The following is an 18,700-nucleotide window of genomic DNA, read 5'->3' as shown; positions in this document are numbered from 1 at the left end:
CCTTGTTTAAAGAGCTCTTTGCACTGGGTTCCCTGAGCGAGTTACGCTTTGTGCAATCTGTGTAACTTTAGAAGGCCCTCGCAGAACATGAATGAGCACCTTCAAATGCACCTTCCTTCCTGCTACTTAAAAAAGACCGTAATGAACTAGAGGGCTACATAACAGCTGACAGTACAATCGCAAGTTATGTTAAATTGAAAGAGCGCATGTGATGAAGCATGTTTAGTTATATGTGCTGCGTAAAGAAGTAATACTATGCTGAAGGTGTTGTGTACGTCTAATGAAAGCCTAAGAAATCACACCAGGCTGAAACACTAATCAGGACATAATAAGGCCAATGCCTCCATTTCTTTTTTGCCTCTATCGGTATCGCCATTGGCCGATAAAGTAGAATTATGGGCAACATGACAAACTGATATTATGACACAACACACGTGGCAGGGAGGTGATGCATTTGACACGCCACTGATGCTGTAAATTTGAAAATATTTCATTAGAGCTCGTAAAATAATACTAATTTCAGCCTCAGGCTAACCTAAAAGCCTGGTTTATGACAGATTACTCAAATACGCCACTTAGTTTGAGCTTTTTATTCTGTATAATAAAATACACAACAAAACAGGCAGTATTCTCATTCCTCACCTCTCTTTTGACAGCATATCAGATTTGCAGTATAGTAACAGGAAGGCAGCGGTAATGTCTAACAGGAAAACTACAAAATCTCACAACTGCTCCAAAGATGCTAACCAATCTTCCAATTTACACCTTACACTGTGCTTCATCCTTAAATAACAGTTCTACACACATTACATAGTTTACAGTAAATAGCATTTTTTCACAATTCCCACCTATTTTCCTCTTCCTCTAAATAACAGCTTATAACTTGAAAGCCATGGAGTACACATGTACATGTATGACTCTGATACTGAATGAAAGAATGCACTTGTGGCACTACGGACAAGAAACCAGAACCAGTCAAGGTTTAATCTACTCCAAGACACTGTATCATCGATTATTCAGAAAAACTTTTTTTTTTTTTTTTCAAAACACTGTGATTTCCAGGGCCCATATTTAGTTACTGATAAAGATATCTAGTTGTTCACAGTCTAGGATTCCAGTAAGAACTAAAATGAGCTGACAGAACAAAGCGCTCGTGTGCCAGATGAGTCTCTGCCAAATAGGTATGAATGGTCCCCAAACCTCTCCAAACGTCTCTGAAGGGCTCAACTCATCTCCCTTCCATGGTTTGGACAGCAACACCCCCCGCTGAAGAGTGTGTCATAGGCATGTCCTGTTCTTGTGAATGATAACTGGAAGTGTAACTTTCCCAGCCTGTGTGTGACACACAGCTATTCATCAGCTTTGGATTAAAACCCATCTTTGAATCTGAAGCTTCTGGTTGCACAAAAAAATACATTTACATGTTGCCAAGTCCCATGTTTGAACTACGGCTTCATACAGTGTCTTTATGTGAAAATAGAGAAAACAGAAGAAAAAACAACAGACTGGAAATGTTTAAACTTAACAGTAAGCTGGTAATCTCAGGTTTCATTTTTTGTATCATTTGTGCTCTTGGCACAAAAGAAAGTGCATGTGCACCAGTGCTTACTTATGTGGATCCAGTTCAAAACACTCATTGCATTTTATGAAGGACAGAGATGGGATCCACATCGAGCAATTATGCTACTGAATATCTCCCGGTAATTAGCTAGCATAAAGTTTGTGCATTTTACTTCATGAACTTGGCACAAAAACAGGATGAAATGGTAAATAAGTACCAGACTCCTTTGGGGGGTGTGCTTGTTTTGTTTGAATTTATTTTAGCACACTGACGAAACCTCCAACAATTTATATGATTGTAGAACCTACTTTGTAAATGTGTGAATTATATGGGACATGTCATTCTGCTAAACCGCTTCTGAGCAGATAAGGTTGCTGGATCAGCTGGGCACCCTGGAAGCACCCCGCTCAGCTGGTGTCACTACTGGCACAGATCTGACCGGAAAATTCCTACAGACAGTACACACAGCACTTTTCACAAACACTAACTGACACACGATTTTATTTTGACTCACCTGATTTATAGACTTTATAGAAGATAAAGTTTATAGAAGAAAGCAAAACCAACACACGAGTTGGAACGGTCCGAGACTTGATCTTTCTTTGGGGGTGAAGTGCATTACAGAGCACCGATGCTACTGGTACTGTTCAGGGATGTGAACGACACACATTTCTGACCATTGACTAGTTGCTGTCTTACAAGGGAAATTACCTAATTTTTAACCCTTTCATGTAGGATACTGCTAATAAAGACATCCCACTACTTGAGTCAGGCAGATCACGAGATTCAAACATTTAAAAAAATAAAAAATAGGCATTGCTATATTTTTTTCAGAATGATTGTATGCTTCTTTGTTCACTAAACGCACCCAATCTTCAATGAAGTGGAAAGTCATAGTCACGCGAGACTCAGTGGTTAGTGCTGTCCTCACATAGATGGTTATCAAAACATGTATAGAATGATATGGAGAGAGGTGGCTGTTTCACTACATTCAAGTCTGTGATGGTTTATCACACAACAGTACATAGCACGGGAGTACAGTTAGACTCAACAAATGGCAACAGGTCCCAAAACCGTTCACCCACTACACTGCTGATGAGGAGCATGTCTTTCATTACCATTTTAGCAATTAAATCTGCCAGGATGTCAGCTGGACAGCTGTCACACTGACGAGGCCTCACTAGGAAGTTGGATGCTTGTTTGCTGTGATTCCTTGGCTTCGGATGTTTGGTTTTTGTGTGTTGACGTGTGGTATGCGAATTTGGCAGCACATATTTTGCACTGAACACTGTTTTCATTGAGCTTTTCTAAATCATTCCACACGGCACTTTTTTTGCAAGCTGGCCATCTTTTCAACTGTCAGTAAGTAAAGTGAAAGACAACAAGCCCCGCCCACCTGCTGTATTACCCATTTAGAGAAGTAGCCTACGTAACATTCGGTGATCTTTTGTTTTGAAGATCACCGAATCTTGAGAATTTAAAAAAGAAAAACAGACAATCAACGAATCGATAAACTGTTCACACCCCTAGTACTGTTTCAGAGTAAAATGATGCTCCATTGAAGTAAAGGACCGAGGCATTCATTGCCGTAGGACTCTTACGTATCAAAGCACAGCTGGGAGGGGAAATGTCCATCCACAGTGTGGGTCACACACGTAAGAGGACCACAGCCACTTTTACCAGTACTTCCCCAACCAGTGTACTCACACAATACTGGGGCCAAAAATACAAACATAAATATGTATCCAAATTTAAAAACTCCACGTATTTTGGGTGGCAGACCTGTTTCTGGACAGCCAGTGTCCTGAATGTTCTCCAGGACTCTTGAAATCACTGAACATTTTGCACACACAAACTTCTGAGTTACTGCCCTGACCAAAGTCTGAGTGAAAAAGAATAAAAACGCACCGGCACACGCTGGCTCCTACGGACCAATCCTGCGACCCTCACTCACAATTTCAAGGCAACTGCACTCTTGATCTTTCGGTCCTGATACGTCTCCTCCCCACAATCTCTCACAGATCTCTGTCTCACAGAAAGGCCTCCTCTGAACAGGCTAGTGGCCCTGGTGCAGCGCTATCTGCTGGCCATCCTTCTGCAGCTGCAGCCTCTCTTTCTCCACCTGGAAGCGCTCCTTCTCGATCTGCAGGCGGCCCGACTCGAACTTGAAGAACTGCAGGCGTTCTTTCTCCAGCTGGAGCCGCTCTTTCTCCAGCTTGAGCTTCTCAGCCTCCAGGTCTATGGCGGGCGCCCACGGCTTCCTGTCCTTCTCGCAGTCCTTGGAGGAGGGGGGCGGCGGCGGCCGCTCCGCCTGGAACATGAGCAGCCGGAGCCGCTCCCGCTCCACCTGCAGCCGCTCCTTCTCCAGCTGCAGCCGTTCGTGCTCCACGTCCACCTGCCGCAGCTTGTCCTTCTCCACCAGGAGGCGCTCCTTCTCCACCTGCAGCCGCTCCGTCTCCACCTGCAGCCGGTGCTTCTCCAGGTCCAGCCGCTGCTTCTCCAGAGCGATGAGCAGCCCCGTGCTGTCGGCCCCGGCCACGCCCACCCCGGCCACGCCCAGCCCCAGGTCCCGGCCGCCGGCAGCCTTGGAGGAGCTCAGCACGCCAAACTCGTCGATGTGGGCGAACACCTCCGGGACACGGCCCTCACGCTCCATGTCCGGCAGAATGGAGGGGAAACAATCTTCATCCTCCTCTTCTCCTTCTGCCTCTCCTTCTCCCTCTCCACCTTCACCCTCCAGCTGCAAAACAGAGAAAACGCCACATTTCACTGGCCTTGAATTCGCAGGTAAGAAAGTTATTAAACCCAGTTCTGTACTGCCATTAAGCTGAAATACTGCACTTTCTCGTAACAAATATCTGCTTACTCTCCCATAACAAGCCAGACCATGTCATGCCTGAATGAGAGGGGGGAAAATGCTGTACCCTGTAGCTGTTAGCCTCTTCGTCCTCCATCTTAATGCCAGAGGAGGTGTGACTGCTGGGCTCGCCCAGGTCAGAGAGGTCCTGCCAGTCGCAGGCCGAGTCCTTGGGGAACCCGCTCAGGTCCAGAGACTGGTCCCCGCTCAGCGAGTTATCGTTGTCCGGGGACGAGGGGTTATACTCGTTTTTGAGTCCCGACAGCTCGGCTCGGATCTGCTTCCGCTTCATGAGCGCCCTCCAGTCCAGGTACCTCCGCTTGACCTCGGCCGCCGTGCGCAGCTCCCCCTCCCCCAGCGCGTTGACGCAGTCCGCCACCTCGTCCCAGGCCCGCCGCTTCAGCTCATTGATGGCGGTGTTCTGCTGCCGGGAGAAGAGGATGTCCTTGCGCTTGTGGATCTCTCGGATAAGAGTCTGGGTCTCCTTCACGCTGTAATTGCTCTTCCGCTTGCGCTTCAGGTGTTTCATCTGCAGGAAATCCAGCTTGGCGATTGTGTTGGGGAGGAGATGCAAGAGGTTATACTGGCTCCAAATGAGGCCTGGATCCAAAAGCTGCTTCCGTCACGCAGGTGACTGAGGTCACGCAGGGCGTCAGAGGTGCTCAAAGGTGAAGTCAGGGTGACCTACCAAACACAAAAGGAAAATTTAGCAGTTAAAATACTAAATGAATGAGGAATGCTCTAAAAAAATGGTAAAAACGGTTTAAGATGTTGGAATGGTGACAATGGCATAAAATTCACGAATTATATACAAAGGAAAACAATTAACTATACAGCATCAGTGTTCAGAAATGTAGCTAGTAAAATATAATGACATTCTCTAGCTACAACGAGCTGCATAATTGATAACGATTTCTTAACTAGTTACCTGGAAAGTTGTCACCTTACTTGAACGAAGTTAGCTGGCTACTCTCTGAAATTTTTCAAATGAGCAATGCAATAGTGAGCAGGTTAACCTAATTAAAACAAGCATTGCTTAAACTTAATTAAAGAAACTTTCTTAGCTGTCCAGAAAAAAAAATTCACAGCGCCGAGTAAGCTACTAGAGCTAGCTAGTTAGTTAATACGCGAACTAGGAATAGATTTTGTTTATCAGAGAGAAAATTGCTTGCCATCAAGCATCATAACTGGATTAATAATAGTTAGAATTGCTAACACAGTCGCTGTATTATTTTTAAAACTGTTTAAACGATTACCAGCCAAATACCGCAGGAATTCCTACTTAGCTAGTCAGTCATGTGTTTTGTTTTGCATAGTACTACTAGCAAGAGAACGGTACTGTCCCATGCCCTTACCAGCATTACCTACAATTAGCATATCTAGCTAGCTACTTCGAGATTAAGCTAGCTCTAGCTAACTTGTCCTTACCATGAACTAAATAGCTAGATATATCATTGTAACTATGGCGAACGCAGCCCTGTAAGAACAAAATATTGAAAACAATAACTTAACACTGTCAAGCAAAAAGAAGACCAACTCACTGGAAATTGTACAGGATAAATATATCATCGGTTTAGCTTTAGTATCATCATCAGCGCATCATCAAAGGCAAAATCATATCGGAAGAGCCTCGGGTACAGTCGGGTCAACCTACGTTATCATTGGTCCAACATATGTCACTCAAATCCCATGGCGTATTGTAATCATTCTTGTCCCGCCTTTACCAGAGTTCTTCCGGAGATAGTTTCTTGTAGCGTGTTCAGATGCTATGTTGGATGTTGTAAGTTCGCGAATTTTCTGTTTTTATAGCTAGCATGCTAGCTAAGGAGAGACAATCGTCCGTGACATCACGAGATTTATGACTGCGTTCTATAATTTAGGCAGACGCATGACCACTATGGACAGTGTGCGCTGGGCATTTCGGTGCGGTTCGTGGACTCCATGTCCTACAGAGTGGTTGTTCGCCGCGCGCTGCGTGCAGAGCGAGGAGAAGGAACGAATCGGAAAGTTCGTTTTTGCAAAAGATGCTAAATTAGCTATGGTATGTTGTGTGTAACAAACAAAAAAAACGGTAACAAAAAAATAACATGCAGATTCCAAATGCATCAGCAGCCCCCTTTTGAGATAACAACTTTGTCTTTGACATTCCATCATGATTGAATAGTTTCAGTGCTGCCCCGCATGACTATTGATTGATTTAGAGGGTCCTCTCTGTAATATGTGTTATTTTTCATTGTTCTGTATTTTCTTGATAGTAGATTGTGGATTCATCTCTTGCACAGTGTTTGACAATTCGGTCACAACATCACTAAACTTCATCCCCTGATTTTGGCACTTGTGTTTGCATTGTAAGTCCACCCGGAGAGGGTATTCGTTGTAATCATTGTAATCAATTGCAGTGCCAATAATGTAATGTAATTTTCGATTTTGGACCTCTGATAAGAGGTGGGCTGTTGAATCTGCAAAGGAAAAAAAAAGCAGAAGCACATTTGAACAACAAACAATGACTAATGCATATTTACATTTTCTATGAATCCTATATATATTTTCCTTTCACCACATAACAAAATATGACTCATACCTGCCCTTTAGGCAGTTAATATATGTTTTTAGGTGTGGTGAGAGAAGTAATGTGTGTTTCTGTGTGTATATTCAGGCTGGCCGTCTACTTATGAGAAAGCTAATCTCGGAGCGGATGGGGATCTCCTGGGATCATATCCATCTGGAGAGAACGGCCAAAGGGAAGCCCTTCTTAGTCAATCCACCCTCCAGTGAGCTCCATAGGTGGAACTTTAATGTCTCTCATCAGGGAGACTTTGCAGTCTTGGCTGCAGAGCAGGGCTGGCTGGTGGGAGTGGACGTGACGAAGACCGCTATGCCAGGTTAGGGCCCACCTGAATTATGTCATTTTTAATTAGTAAATTTAAACTTTTAAAAGATAATGGAAAAAGAAAATATGAAAGGGTGTTTCAAAATCTCACCTGGTTCGAATTCACACGGTTCCTAGAGACTTTTTAAAGCATATTAAGTGAAATTACATATATAATGTGCTGATCATTATGTGGTTTATGGTGTGGGAACAATGTGTTATGACAAAGGGAATTGTCACCAATCTGTTCTTAACATGAAAGAATATTTCAGTCTGGTCAGACGTGTGGATTTGCTTGCAGTATATCAAACAATCCAGCTTGTTCTCCAAAGGTTTGAAGGCAAAGCACAGAATGAGTCAATGACTTTTTTTTTACCGGTAAATCCTATTTTACCAAGTTCAAGACTTTGATGATAATCTTTTTATACAACCCTGTCACTCAGACAGGGTTGTTTCTAAATCCTTTATAAATCACAAAGACCTTCCTAGGCAATACAAACGGCTCTCTGAGAAGTGGAAAAGGCAATACATTTTGCTTGCTCCCTGCAGGAAATTCTGAGAGATGAAACAAAGACTGCAATTTATTCACTTCCTCCACACGTCATTAAAATAGGGGAATATCTTACTGATATCACCTTTCAGTGACTTTATCATGAAATCATTGTTCATTTCTGAATGTTTTAACTAAATTCTTCATTGAATGCCATTCAAATGCAATCCAGCCACGTTAGGTTTAAAGAGAAAAAAAATCCTCTGTTATGATGTATTTCTACATTTGGCCACAAGGTGCCCCTGTTGCTCTTCACTTCCTTGCTCTGGAGATTGCACATAAACAGGCTAACCTGTTTCTGGGAGAAGTGCAATAGTCAAGGATACAATAATTATGAAAATTTCAGCAGGACTTGCAAACATTTTTTCTTACAATTGCGGTGTTATAGGTAGTAGCAGCGTGTCCGAGTTTTTTCGGATCATGAGAAGACAGTTCACTGACCACGAGTGGACGACCATCAGAGCTTCAGGACCCGAGTGGGCACAGCTGGACACGTTCCACCGACATTGGGTAACCATGGCGATGTTAATGTCTCGCATGGCCGCTCCCATGTTAACAGAACCACATTCTGCAAATGATAATAGACCTCTGGCCTGGTAATTTGACCACTGTTTAAGATGTGTATTGGAAAAACTGAAACATGGCACAAAATGAAATCAGTCACAGATTATCAATGTTAACCAGTTTTGCTGTTTCCAGTTTCCATAGTAATTGCCTAAAATTGTAATTGTAGTTTCCATAGCAATTGCCTGAGGATACCACTGTGGCACGTGGTTTCATTCAGGGAGGTTTCAACTGCTTTAGCTACTGTTATTGCTACAGCAGGGTTTTTAATAGAGCACTATGCCATGTTTATCATCTTTCCCTATTCCCCAGCGTTTAAATCTGCACGCTGCTGTGGTCTGTGGGACCCCAGGCCAAATTTAATATTGGAGCACTGCTCCAGCTGGGAGGTCCTGGGAAATGCTATGTTTTGTACCACAAGAAGAATTTTGTGTACAATATCCCAGTAAATGAACTGCAGCCGTGCTTGGGATAACAAGGTCCCTTTGAGCTGAACGCCCCGCTGCTGTTTTAGCATTTGCAATGCGGTTCACCCGTGTTTTTCTATCTTTGATCATGTCACATGTGTGAGAGAGAACGGCCTTTGATGGCGCGTCCTCCCGTACCCGCAGGCCCTGAAGGAGAGCTTCATAAAGGCAACTGGAACAGGACTCGGGTTCGACCTGCAGAGGGTGGAGTTCCACATCTCCCCTGTGCAGATGCAGGAAGGTCAGGTGTACAGAGGGACCAGGATGCTTCTTGATTCTGAGGAGGAAGAGGACTGGTTGTTTGAGGTGAGTAGAGGCTAAAGGGAGAGCCAGGTTTTATTGTCAGGACTCCCCAAGGCAACTCTGAGGTAGTGTAGCTTAATCTGGTGTTGTTTAATAATAATATTTTATTTTTGAGAAACAATGCATATTATCACTATTAATAACATCTACATCTAGAGCTCTTCATTATTAATTTATTACATTCACATCCATGTAGAAGCCAAAGTGTTTAAATGTTGTTCTTGAAATATAATAAGCATTCACCGAAACAACCTCTTGTGTTTGTTTGAACATAGCTCCTAGTAGATGGCCCTCACAATACTGATTTAATAACACTTGGTGTGTCCAGCTAAGTGCTTACCATCGGTTTAATTTATTCAAAGAATAACCATAGGTGTCCTTGTAGATAGTTTGTAGAATTCATTATGCTTATTCATAAGCAGGCTTTGCTTGGAGTGTGTACGTGACTCAAATCCCACATTTGTCCTCATAGATGTGACTAACCATAACTGCCTGGCAAAGCCGGATGGTAATGCAGTCTAAATTATGTGCACAGAGATGCCATTTAATGCACCCCCAGCAGATACCCCCTTCCAGTGAGCCCAAGCTTCCCTGGGCTTCATTAATTTTAGCTATTAGTGGCTGCAGCACTGATCTGAGATCTGTGTCCTGATCACACTGTAGAGAATGGAGAGAGCTAATCTCCTCATGATCACTCTGTTTTCCTCAGGGCTTCACCTTGAAAGCTTTGCCAAGGTCACTCGGAAGTGGAGACCTCACTCCAGACCAAAAGCGCAACCAAAATGCCCAAAAGCTTCTTTTATTGTTTTGCGGCAAGTAGCGAGATTTTTAAGATGTCTTGCTTTCAGGTTATATTACCCATCTTGGCATCGTTAAAGACGTTAAACAGTAAAAAGGCTTAGCCTAGCCTCATGAGAAGCAATTAAAAGTAAGTCAGACGATTGTGGTTTTACACCGCGCCATCTGACAGGCTCTGAGGGCCCGTGTAGCACGGGCTACTGGACGCATGGTGTCAGGAGGCATCAGTGCTGGGCAGCAGACTGGGAGCCCAGTGTCTGGTCATGGTTGCTTGTCTGTGTGAATGGGGGAGCCGAGCCGCAGGCGGCTAAAGACAGGCGCCTCAGTGTTTAATTAAACCTGGTTGTCAGATTCATTTAAGAGCTGATGAACAGCCATTTTGTTTTCCGGGGGCTAGTTTGTTTCTTTCTTCATTTGAGACCCATGTGCATCTCAAAGAAGAGATGACCTGCTGAAGTGGAGTAATTCTCAGGCATTGATGGAGAGCTCCTGTCCACAGTGAAGGGCTTTAAACAACCATAACCTTACCACTGAAAAGAGATTATGGAGAGGGTTTTGTCATTACTGCTGTTATTATCTTCCTTGCAGCTACCGTTATATTGGGTGACTTATATATCATAGATTTATCATTTATACATTCCATTTATATTACTTTATGTTTGTATAAATAATTCAGATACCTTACTGAAGAGTAAAATTACACTCTGTCTAGAATTTTAACCTGGGAACCTCTTATAACGGCTTGTTTGCTGTACCTGTGGCACCCTGAACATGTGATCCCTGTAGCAGGGTCTTTCTCTATGGAGTGGGATATGATTGGATCAGAGATCACTTTCTGCGTCCACTGAAGAGAACAAAGTCAGAGATGCATCTCTCTAATGAACAGCACAGGGTCAGAGGTCACCTTCTTAATCCACTGAGGTGGACACCAAATCAAATACTGTTGTCTTTTTAAGGCCCCTGTGGTGTCTATAAGGCACATGCACGTACACACACACAGACACACACAGACGCACACACACACACACACACACACACACACACCTAACTCTTTTCAGCACTCAATGTTAATGAGGGGATGGTGTTACAGGTGGACATGGCGGTACATTATGAGGTCATGCCCCTAGCGACACTGCTGTTTAATAAAGCTATGGGCAGAGGGCAGGAAGACGATGCTGTGGTTAATTGGAGGGCAGGGCCCGGCGACCCGCGCAGCACGCTGCAGAGGGGAGCCGCTGCGGGTCTGCGCCGGAGAGGGGGCCGACGGCGGAGCGCGCGCTGGCATGGAGCACGTCCGCGCCAGCGTGTCACCAGAAATAACGAGCGGCTCCTGCCCCTGTGGGGGGTTTTTACCAGTGGTGTTCCTGTAGGTAACTGCTGAATGCACGCACAGTCAATGTGTGCCTGAATTACAAATGGCCACAAAAACAATACCGCCTTTTTCTGTGAACAAATGTAATTATTATTTTTAGACGTTTGCATGGCATAAATCAGAACAAAACAGACATTGAAACCAAAATGAGGTGCAATTCTTGTTTTTAAAGGCTGGACAAGGCCATTTTTTTACATTATCATTTTGAAAACGGATGGTTAAGACCGTGCTTTGGCTAATGTGCCCTGCCAGCATTGTTAATGCACGCGCTGCTTTGCCGCAGCAGCGGTCTTCATTTCTTTTGATGCTGAAGAGACCTGCGCTGATGTCTGTTTCTGAGTAACTAAGTTCAGAGAAACAGGAGTGTGCTGGTGTGTTCTACTGTCCCCGCTCTCCTCATCATGCTTCGCTGCATCAACGCGGGAAGGAAATGGAAAATGGAAACCATTTAGGGTGCTGTATTGTTTACCTAGCGGTTGTTCTGTGCGACCTCCATCAAGTACAAAATGGGACTCGCTCTGTGAATTTCAAACCCAACTGTTTTGAACAGCATGGCATGTCCATTAAAAGCAGCTTTTAATAATCGTGGATTGAATGGAAATCAGCCATCATGGAAGGACATCACTCTTACAAATGTAGCCCGGAAATATAATTTCATTTGGCGGTACGAGCCACTGGTTTGCAGGAGCCTCTTCGCATGAAAGGGCTCCATTAATGAAGCTGGGGTCATGGAGGGTGTAAAAACCTGGTCTGATTTGAATCTCTCCACAGGAGTGCCTGCTGGATGAACACCACCACGTAGCTGTAGCACTGGGGAGGCCGGACAGCAGCACGGGTGACGTACGCATCTTATTACTCTTTCAGACAGGTCCGCTTTTAGTTTTGGTGGTTCATAGTCCAAAGTTTCTCATTTTGCTCAGGGACCGGAGGGGAGGCCTTTGTCCATTTCTGCATTTCATACTGTGGTCTGAAATTTTCGTTAATGTATTAGCAGTTCATGAATGGCAGCAGATGACTGTTCTTGTGTCCCTATTTGTAAGGGTCTACTCTGGTTTAATCTTTTAGTCAATCAGCATTGGGGTAAGTGGCTAATTTAGCTGGGGGAATTGGTGGAAACAAAAAGCCCTCCAGCTCCAGAGATGCCCACCCCTGAACTAAGACCTTAAAGGAGGGCATGCTGTAAAAGAGTGTGCATGCCCAGCCAGCCTACCCTGCGTAAATAAAGGTTCATAAAAAAAAATAAAGAAAAAAATAAATAATAATAAAGAAAAAAAAACAGGTACTTTGAGCTCCCTTCAAATCAGGGACTCAATAACGAAACTGGAACTGAGTTGGAATGAAGATGAGAAACAGACAGCACTGTCCTGAGGCCACGTTAGACGCTGGATTTCATTGTAACCCGAATTCCAGTGCTCCACCTCTAATGAGATGCTAATTGCTTTGAAACAGGCACTTACGATACACTGTCTACTGCCACATTATGTCAGAAAGATATGTGCTGAGGGGAAAAAAAATATTCCGCATTCAATTAAGGACTTGCTAATTACTCCGAGCAGTTCTCTGGTAACTAATGCATTCGGTTTCTCTAATGCGCTCATTGACATGCGGGCTTTGTTACTGAAAGGTGGCAAGTGCTTCGGGAACGCGAGCGCAGAAACAGAGCAACTCCCCATCCATTCACATCGCTCGCTGGCTACCTGTGAAGGCCGTGTGCATTCAGGCTGGAGTGGGGGGCTGCCATTGTGATGGCCACTTTTGTCATCAGACAATGTTTGCGAGCATTCTGTATCCCAGGAGTTCAGCCGCCGACGTCCCTCGTTGTTACACGTTGCACACGGTTTGCTGGTTTTTACGGTTTTCTCTTTCATTGTGTAGCAGAGTGCAATGGCTTTGGCCCTCTCCCAGGTTTGGTCCCGGCCCAGTCTTTGCTCTGCATTCCTGTGTGGCACTATTGTGTTTGCTGTAGAGCCCACGGTAGCAGTAGAGCACAGTTTTAATGATGGGGGTGTCTTTCCTAACATACGAAAGGAACGATGTATACCCTAAGCATCAAAGTCATTTAAGTATCTCTGCCTGTCTATCGCCAATCCAAGTGAAATTCCCGAAGGTGTTAAATTTTCGCCAATTAGAAATTAATTTTCGTGAATGACCAAGCCTACCCGCCCAGTTTCCAGGCAGCTGTTCTAAGGCAGTCACGGTTAGTTCAGCGATGCCGAATCTGGACCGTCCTGTGCCGAGCACGCCCGAGAGTCCCAGTGGCTACAGCGTAATTGGTTGCGGTCGGCAGAGACGCGGTTTAAAATCGAACGGCTGCTGTCATCCCGTCACTCTCTGGTGACCGCAGTCAGGTGCCCGCGGTCTGCCTGTGTCAGCCACACATGCGCACACTCCACTGCCCCTGCGTGTGCGCATGGAAGAGCAGCGTTCAGTGAGCTGCGTCTGTTCTGTCACTTCAGCTAAAGCAGGGTATTACGGCAGAGGAATCAGGCCTGAATTTGCCATTCACCAAGACGCAAAGTGTCTCAGAGTCTTTGGGTAGAGGACCGAGTCAATGCTCGTAGACTGAATCGGGGAATAGTTGCACTGTTTTTTATTTTGTGATTGCAGTATACTACTGTGATAGAAATTGTTTATTGAAAGCAATGATTCATCTTAATGAATTGTAAAGTGAGAATATGAATCTGCTTCGATTATATACAAGCCAGGACTCTGTAACAGGACTGTGTCATCATCCTCTCACGACGGAATCATGTGACCGACGGTTACTCGTGTTTATAGGATGACCGGCCGGCCTTCCCCTGCGACTCGCCTTCCGCGTTCACCCTGCTCAGTTTCAGCGACCTCGTCTCGGGAGCCGCGCCCCTCGCCGAAGAAGACGCCTCCTACTGGGAGAGCTTTCGGAGGAAGCCGGAGGCACCGTCCCGCCAGAGCGCCCAGCCCCGATGAGTCCTCCTGTCATCCTGCGAAACCCGGACACGTGATACCTTGGCTGGCAAATGACATTAAGCCCCACTTCCCTACTTGACAGTTTACTGTAAATGTGGATGTTTTTGTGCTGTCTGCATGAGGTTCACACTTATAAATATTGTATACGAATGCAGTATAGTATACAGTATATACGCAGTAAAAGTATTTACGCAGTAAAAGTATTTATTACAGAAGAAACATCCAAGCTGTGAACCAGTTTAGTTCATTCACCCCACCAGTTCTGTTCTCCTCTGCTGTTGAGGCGGGTGCTCGGTTGAACCTAACACAGAGCACAATAGTCATTTATGTGGTGTGAACGTCTCTTACAGGCTGCAGAAGAAAAATAACCTCTTCATTAAAATGATATTTTTCAAGAGGAGGATTTGATAATACGCCGTTGGTTTTCCATATCAAGGGCATTCATGCACTCACTTGAGCGCTGATGATGGGCCGACGGGAGAGCAGCCCAGCCATTGGCGACGCACGCTGTCTGTGAGTGCCCAATCAAGGGCGCCGAACATGGGCGAGGCCCTGAATGGAAATGCTCTGCGATTGCTGTTATTTGCTCCTGAAGAGAACAGAGTTCTTTATTTGAGTTTTACCTTTTCACTGATGGCAAACGCAGCTACCCTCCCCCCTGCCGCCTCGCTCAGCGTGCCATATCAGCGGTGGCTTTACAGGAAATCTAATCATTTAGATCAAATCGTTGTGTAATTAATTATTCCTCCTGTCCTTCTCTCTGGTCTCTCTCTCTGTTTATCATTCTCCTGTTTTTTGTGTGTTTTTTCTCCCCTTCCGCTTCATTTCCTTCACAGCTCCCTCTTTCTCTTCATCGGTCTCTCCCATGGATGTTTTCTCTGTTTTCACTTCCCCTTTCCTCCCCCCCTCAGCTGCCTCAATTCTGTCAACCATCCTTCTCGCACCCCATCTGCTGCCGGGGCTGTTTTTGTCAGGAGGCATTTAGCGGCCTGTTAGGGGTGGACATTGGAAGCTCTGCCAGACCAGCCCGGTGCTGGCCCGTTCACCCCTGCCGCACTGCACTTCTGAGTGAGGGGGTGACCAGCCCACTGGCTTTGTAAAATAAAGATGGCCACTAAACAAATAGCCAATTATCTTCCCTTTGCGGCACCCAGGGATGACAGCATTGATTAAATCACTCTTTATCACTGAGCTTTGAGGCTCATGCTGTGTGTGCCAAGCACCCCCCCCCCCGAAAACCACTGCTAAATAAATGCACATATATATGTTAATTTAGATAGATAGATAGATACTTTATTGTCCATTTTTGTGGAAATTTACCTTTGGCTTCACCATAGTTATAATAAAATTCTGAATAAAAGCTGAGAATACACACTTTAGCTACATGTGAATTGTTTGATTACAAATCGAAAATTGTGAAGTACAGAGCCAAATCAAGAGAAAACATTTCTTTGTACCAGACATGGAGCTCACTGTACATATACTATATACTACGTGCCCTTGCATCAGAATTATTTTGGTGTTTACGGTAGTAGCTTTTGGAAAGGTTTCCATTTTCTGTCATACCAGCTATTACTTCCTTTTGGATTTCAATGGCTTCATTTGAAACATACGAACTAGCTTACAGCTATGCAATGCGATATAAGGTGTGTATGATGAAGAGGTACAGGAATGTGGGGACTGCAAAACTCCATTGAGAATAAATGAGCATTTTAAGTGTTCAGAACACTTTTTATCGTGGGTATTTGAGCAGTGAATGATGTTTTTAAATAAGCCTTTGGCATGTAGCTTTTGAAAATGTAATTTCTGTAGACCTAAGGGTCCATTTTTTTGTTTCCTAATTATTTACAAGGCTGATAGTTTTATCTAAAAGAATATTTCACGTTCAGGTAAGATTGGCTAAATCAATGCTATAGGAGCAAACAACAAGAATCTGGAAAAACAGTGAATGGACAGTAACAAACATTTATTATCAGTGCCATTTGAAAGTTGCACATGGTTTCCAAAAGTGTCTAAATGTGCAGCGTGGTACCTTTCATTCACGTCTAACGTAGTTTTCAAGATCTTGCTATCCCAGCAACTGATTAATGCTTAAAGCATCTTGAGAAAAATATCATTCATCTTGATGAATGGGCACTTGTAGGGAGTAGCCTTAGTCATGAGACAATTGAAATTCTTGTAGTGTTGGTGTTATAAGACAACATCATAATTCAAGGTCTATATACTCACAAACATACACACCACACTCACCACATATTGTCATACCTTGACCTATCCTGTTTCTGGAGAGGAGGTAACAAAAAAAATGGAATTATAATGCCAACTAGAGTATATAATGTTCTGTTTGCTGTGAGCATGCAGGAGGCAAGTAGCTGAACTAGAGGCAAAGTGCTCGGCTGGAGGGACAATGCAATACCTTTAATCGCAATAGAATGTCTTATAGGAATTGACTTAAGTATTTTTCCCTGCTGTGTTGAAGAGAATTATAGTGATTTAGTGTATTCAGGCCTAGGTTTGTGGGGGGGGGGTGGGTGCAGGGAGTGGGTCTGCATTCTCCACGCTAGTGACTCAGTAGGGTGTACGATGTGTCACAGTCCCTCGATGCAACTGTCTCAGTAAAGTCCCCAGACCTCCAGAAGGGTGAAGTCCAGGGGTCAGGAAGTAAAAGTCCTGTTATGTGTTTCTTCTACCCATGAACTCAGCCAGAACTAAAAATCAGTTCTACATCCTGGCTGAAGAATTGCGCTCATTAGTAAATCCAGGTGATTGGAACAAAATACCGGGGAGGATTTTAACATTCTGAACCTGGATTTTCCATCTGTCCATGCCTCCAGGCAATGACATGTACACACATTCTGATAAAAAAACGATTATAAATGGTAAATCTATTCAGCAAAAGAGCCATATAACATCCCAGGCCTGAAGACCTATGCCTGCACACTGATTTCTATTTTCTAAAATAAAAAAGTTGTCACTATTCTATTGCATGCTTGTGACAGGTCGTTTACCACAGCTGCCTCAACATCCAGCTTTATGCACGGGTAATTTGTAAATGCTTCAACAGCAAACATTACCTTTGTCCACCATGCAAATTAAATGATGATATTTCACAGGCTGGCAGTTATACACTTTGAAATGTAGGCACAGCACAAAGGAGATCCAACTTACTGTTTCTGTTACACGAGATCTGGGTAGCAGTAATAAATCCTTCTAGGTAGCACAGACAAGTCATTTTTATTTATTTGAAAATCCTGAGAGAGTGCACTGTCACTTTGTCAGAGATGTTACGATGTCCCTGCAGAATCACTGGAATCGAAGCTGACGTGCTGCTCACGTTTGGAAATCCTTGCAGTCAGGTACCGTGTGATGGGGGTACTATTTTGAAGTCATAAAATGTCACGAAATAAACAGTGGATCAAATGAATGCTCAACAGCGGCCTCATTTCTGTTGTGCTTCGGTGTAGCATGTTTTTCCCTCAGTGCTTCCATCTTTCTGTCACTGCGTCTTTCTTCTTCCATGGGCTTCTCGTTTGTTCTGGTTCTGGAGGAAAAAGCTTTCTGGAAGCAGCTGCTGGAAGATGGCCTTCGGGTTGATTTTGTTTTTCCGTGGCTGTTGACAGGTAATATTTTAAGCCTAGCTTGTGACACCTGACTCTTGCCAGACAGCGAGTCATAGCTCATAGGTGCTCACAGAATATGTGAGCAGTTGGCACACAGAGAGATATACGCTCTTAAGATGATCCATCATGTGTAAACCAAAACACATTTGGATGTAGTTGAGTCAAACTGATAAGAGTTCATTTGAGGTCTAAATAAGTCATGAAATTGTATTTTTTGCCCTATAGCTTGAACTTAGCTTCAGTTCTATGTAAAATAACTATTTCAAGGAAGTCCTCTGAAAAGTCTGAAAGCTGATATCTTTTATATTTTATGGCATAAATTGTTGTTGTAATCAAGTCACATATAGTACCAGACAAATCATAGACCAGCATTGCCTATTAGCATGCGTTTCTTCTAATGGGTAACCTAACATACATTAAAGCTTCTTTTTTTACCTTCTAACTATAAAACCTAAAATTGTTTGCATTATTTATGTAGAAAAAGGCATCGAACAAAATTTTTAAAAATATATTTTATAATCGGATGTGACAATGAGGTATGCACATTTTGTTTCTAGGAATACAAATGGGTTCATGTGGTACTGTTGCGTTTCAACCTGGTGCTTGTCAAATTGATATATGCTGTTGGAAGAAAAAGGAAAAATACTTAAATCTAAAAAGAAGTGGTCGCTTGCAATCATGTTGAAGGTAGAATAGCCTTTTCTCTCTCTGATAGATTGATTACGATGACCCGTAAAGGGACTTGCTGTCACTGGCTCATTTGAGTAATGACTGGTTATAATGTTGGATGCTG

The 18,700-nt window shown here is 43.8% G+C and overlaps 2 protein-coding genes across 7 annotated transcripts; one reads left to right on the top strand and one right to left on the bottom strand.

The window, feature by feature from the left end:
* Positions 1-575: 575 nt before the first annotated feature.
* Positions 576-6,188, bottom strand: msantd4 (Myb/SANT-like DNA-binding domain containing 4 with coiled-coils). 3 transcript variants are annotated; one of them, XM_064303500.1, is made up of 3 exons: positions 6,073-6,188; positions 4,486-5,102; positions 576-4,301 (listed from the first exon to the last, which is right to left on the bottom strand). In XM_064303500.1, exons 2-3 carry the CDS (start codon positions 4,945-4,947, stop codon positions 3,618-3,620), a joined length of 1,146 nt encoding a protein of 381 aa, XP_064159570.1. In that variant the 5' UTR covers positions 4,948-5,102; positions 6,073-6,188; the 3' UTR covers positions 576-3,617. The 3 variants fall into 3 exon arrangements, with proteins under 3 accessions (XP_064159570.1, XP_064159569.1, XP_064159571.1); XM_064303499.1 differs by having other exon boundaries at positions 5,960-6,086; XM_064303501.1 differs by lacking the exon at positions 6,073-6,188 and adding an exon at positions 5,347-5,827.
* On the top strand, positions 6,104-15,496 carry aasdhppt (aminoadipate-semialdehyde dehydrogenase-phosphopantetheinyl transferase). Of its 4 annotated transcripts, none has more exons than XM_064303502.1 (7): positions 6,104-6,198; positions 6,299-6,459; positions 7,075-7,300; positions 8,226-8,347; positions 9,013-9,174; positions 12,113-12,181; positions 14,120-15,496. In XM_064303502.1, exons 1-7 carry the CDS (start codon positions 6,108-6,110, stop codon positions 14,285-14,287), a joined length of 999 nt encoding a protein of 332 aa, XP_064159572.1. In that variant the 5' UTR covers positions 6,104-6,107; the 3' UTR covers positions 14,288-15,496. The 4 variants fall into 4 exon arrangements, with proteins under 4 accessions (XP_064159572.1, XP_064159574.1, XP_064159575.1 ...); XM_064303504.1 differs by having other exon boundaries at positions 12,113-12,176; positions 14,120-14,260; XM_064303505.1 differs by lacking the exon at positions 6,299-6,459 and having other exon boundaries at positions 6,107-6,198.
* The last annotated feature ends 3,204 nt before the right edge of the window (positions 15,497-18,700 follow it).

The sequence above is a fragment of the Anguilla rostrata genome, chromosome 12 (genome assembly GCF_018555375.3).
Source record: "Anguilla rostrata isolate EN2019 chromosome 12, ASM1855537v3, whole genome shotgun sequence".
In the NCBI taxonomy this organism is placed as follows: domain Eukaryota; kingdom Metazoa; phylum Chordata; class Actinopteri; order Anguilliformes; family Anguillidae; genus Anguilla; species Anguilla rostrata.
The sequence above is the reverse complement of the archived record's forward strand: the minus strand, read 5'-3'. Positions and strand labels throughout refer to the sequence as shown.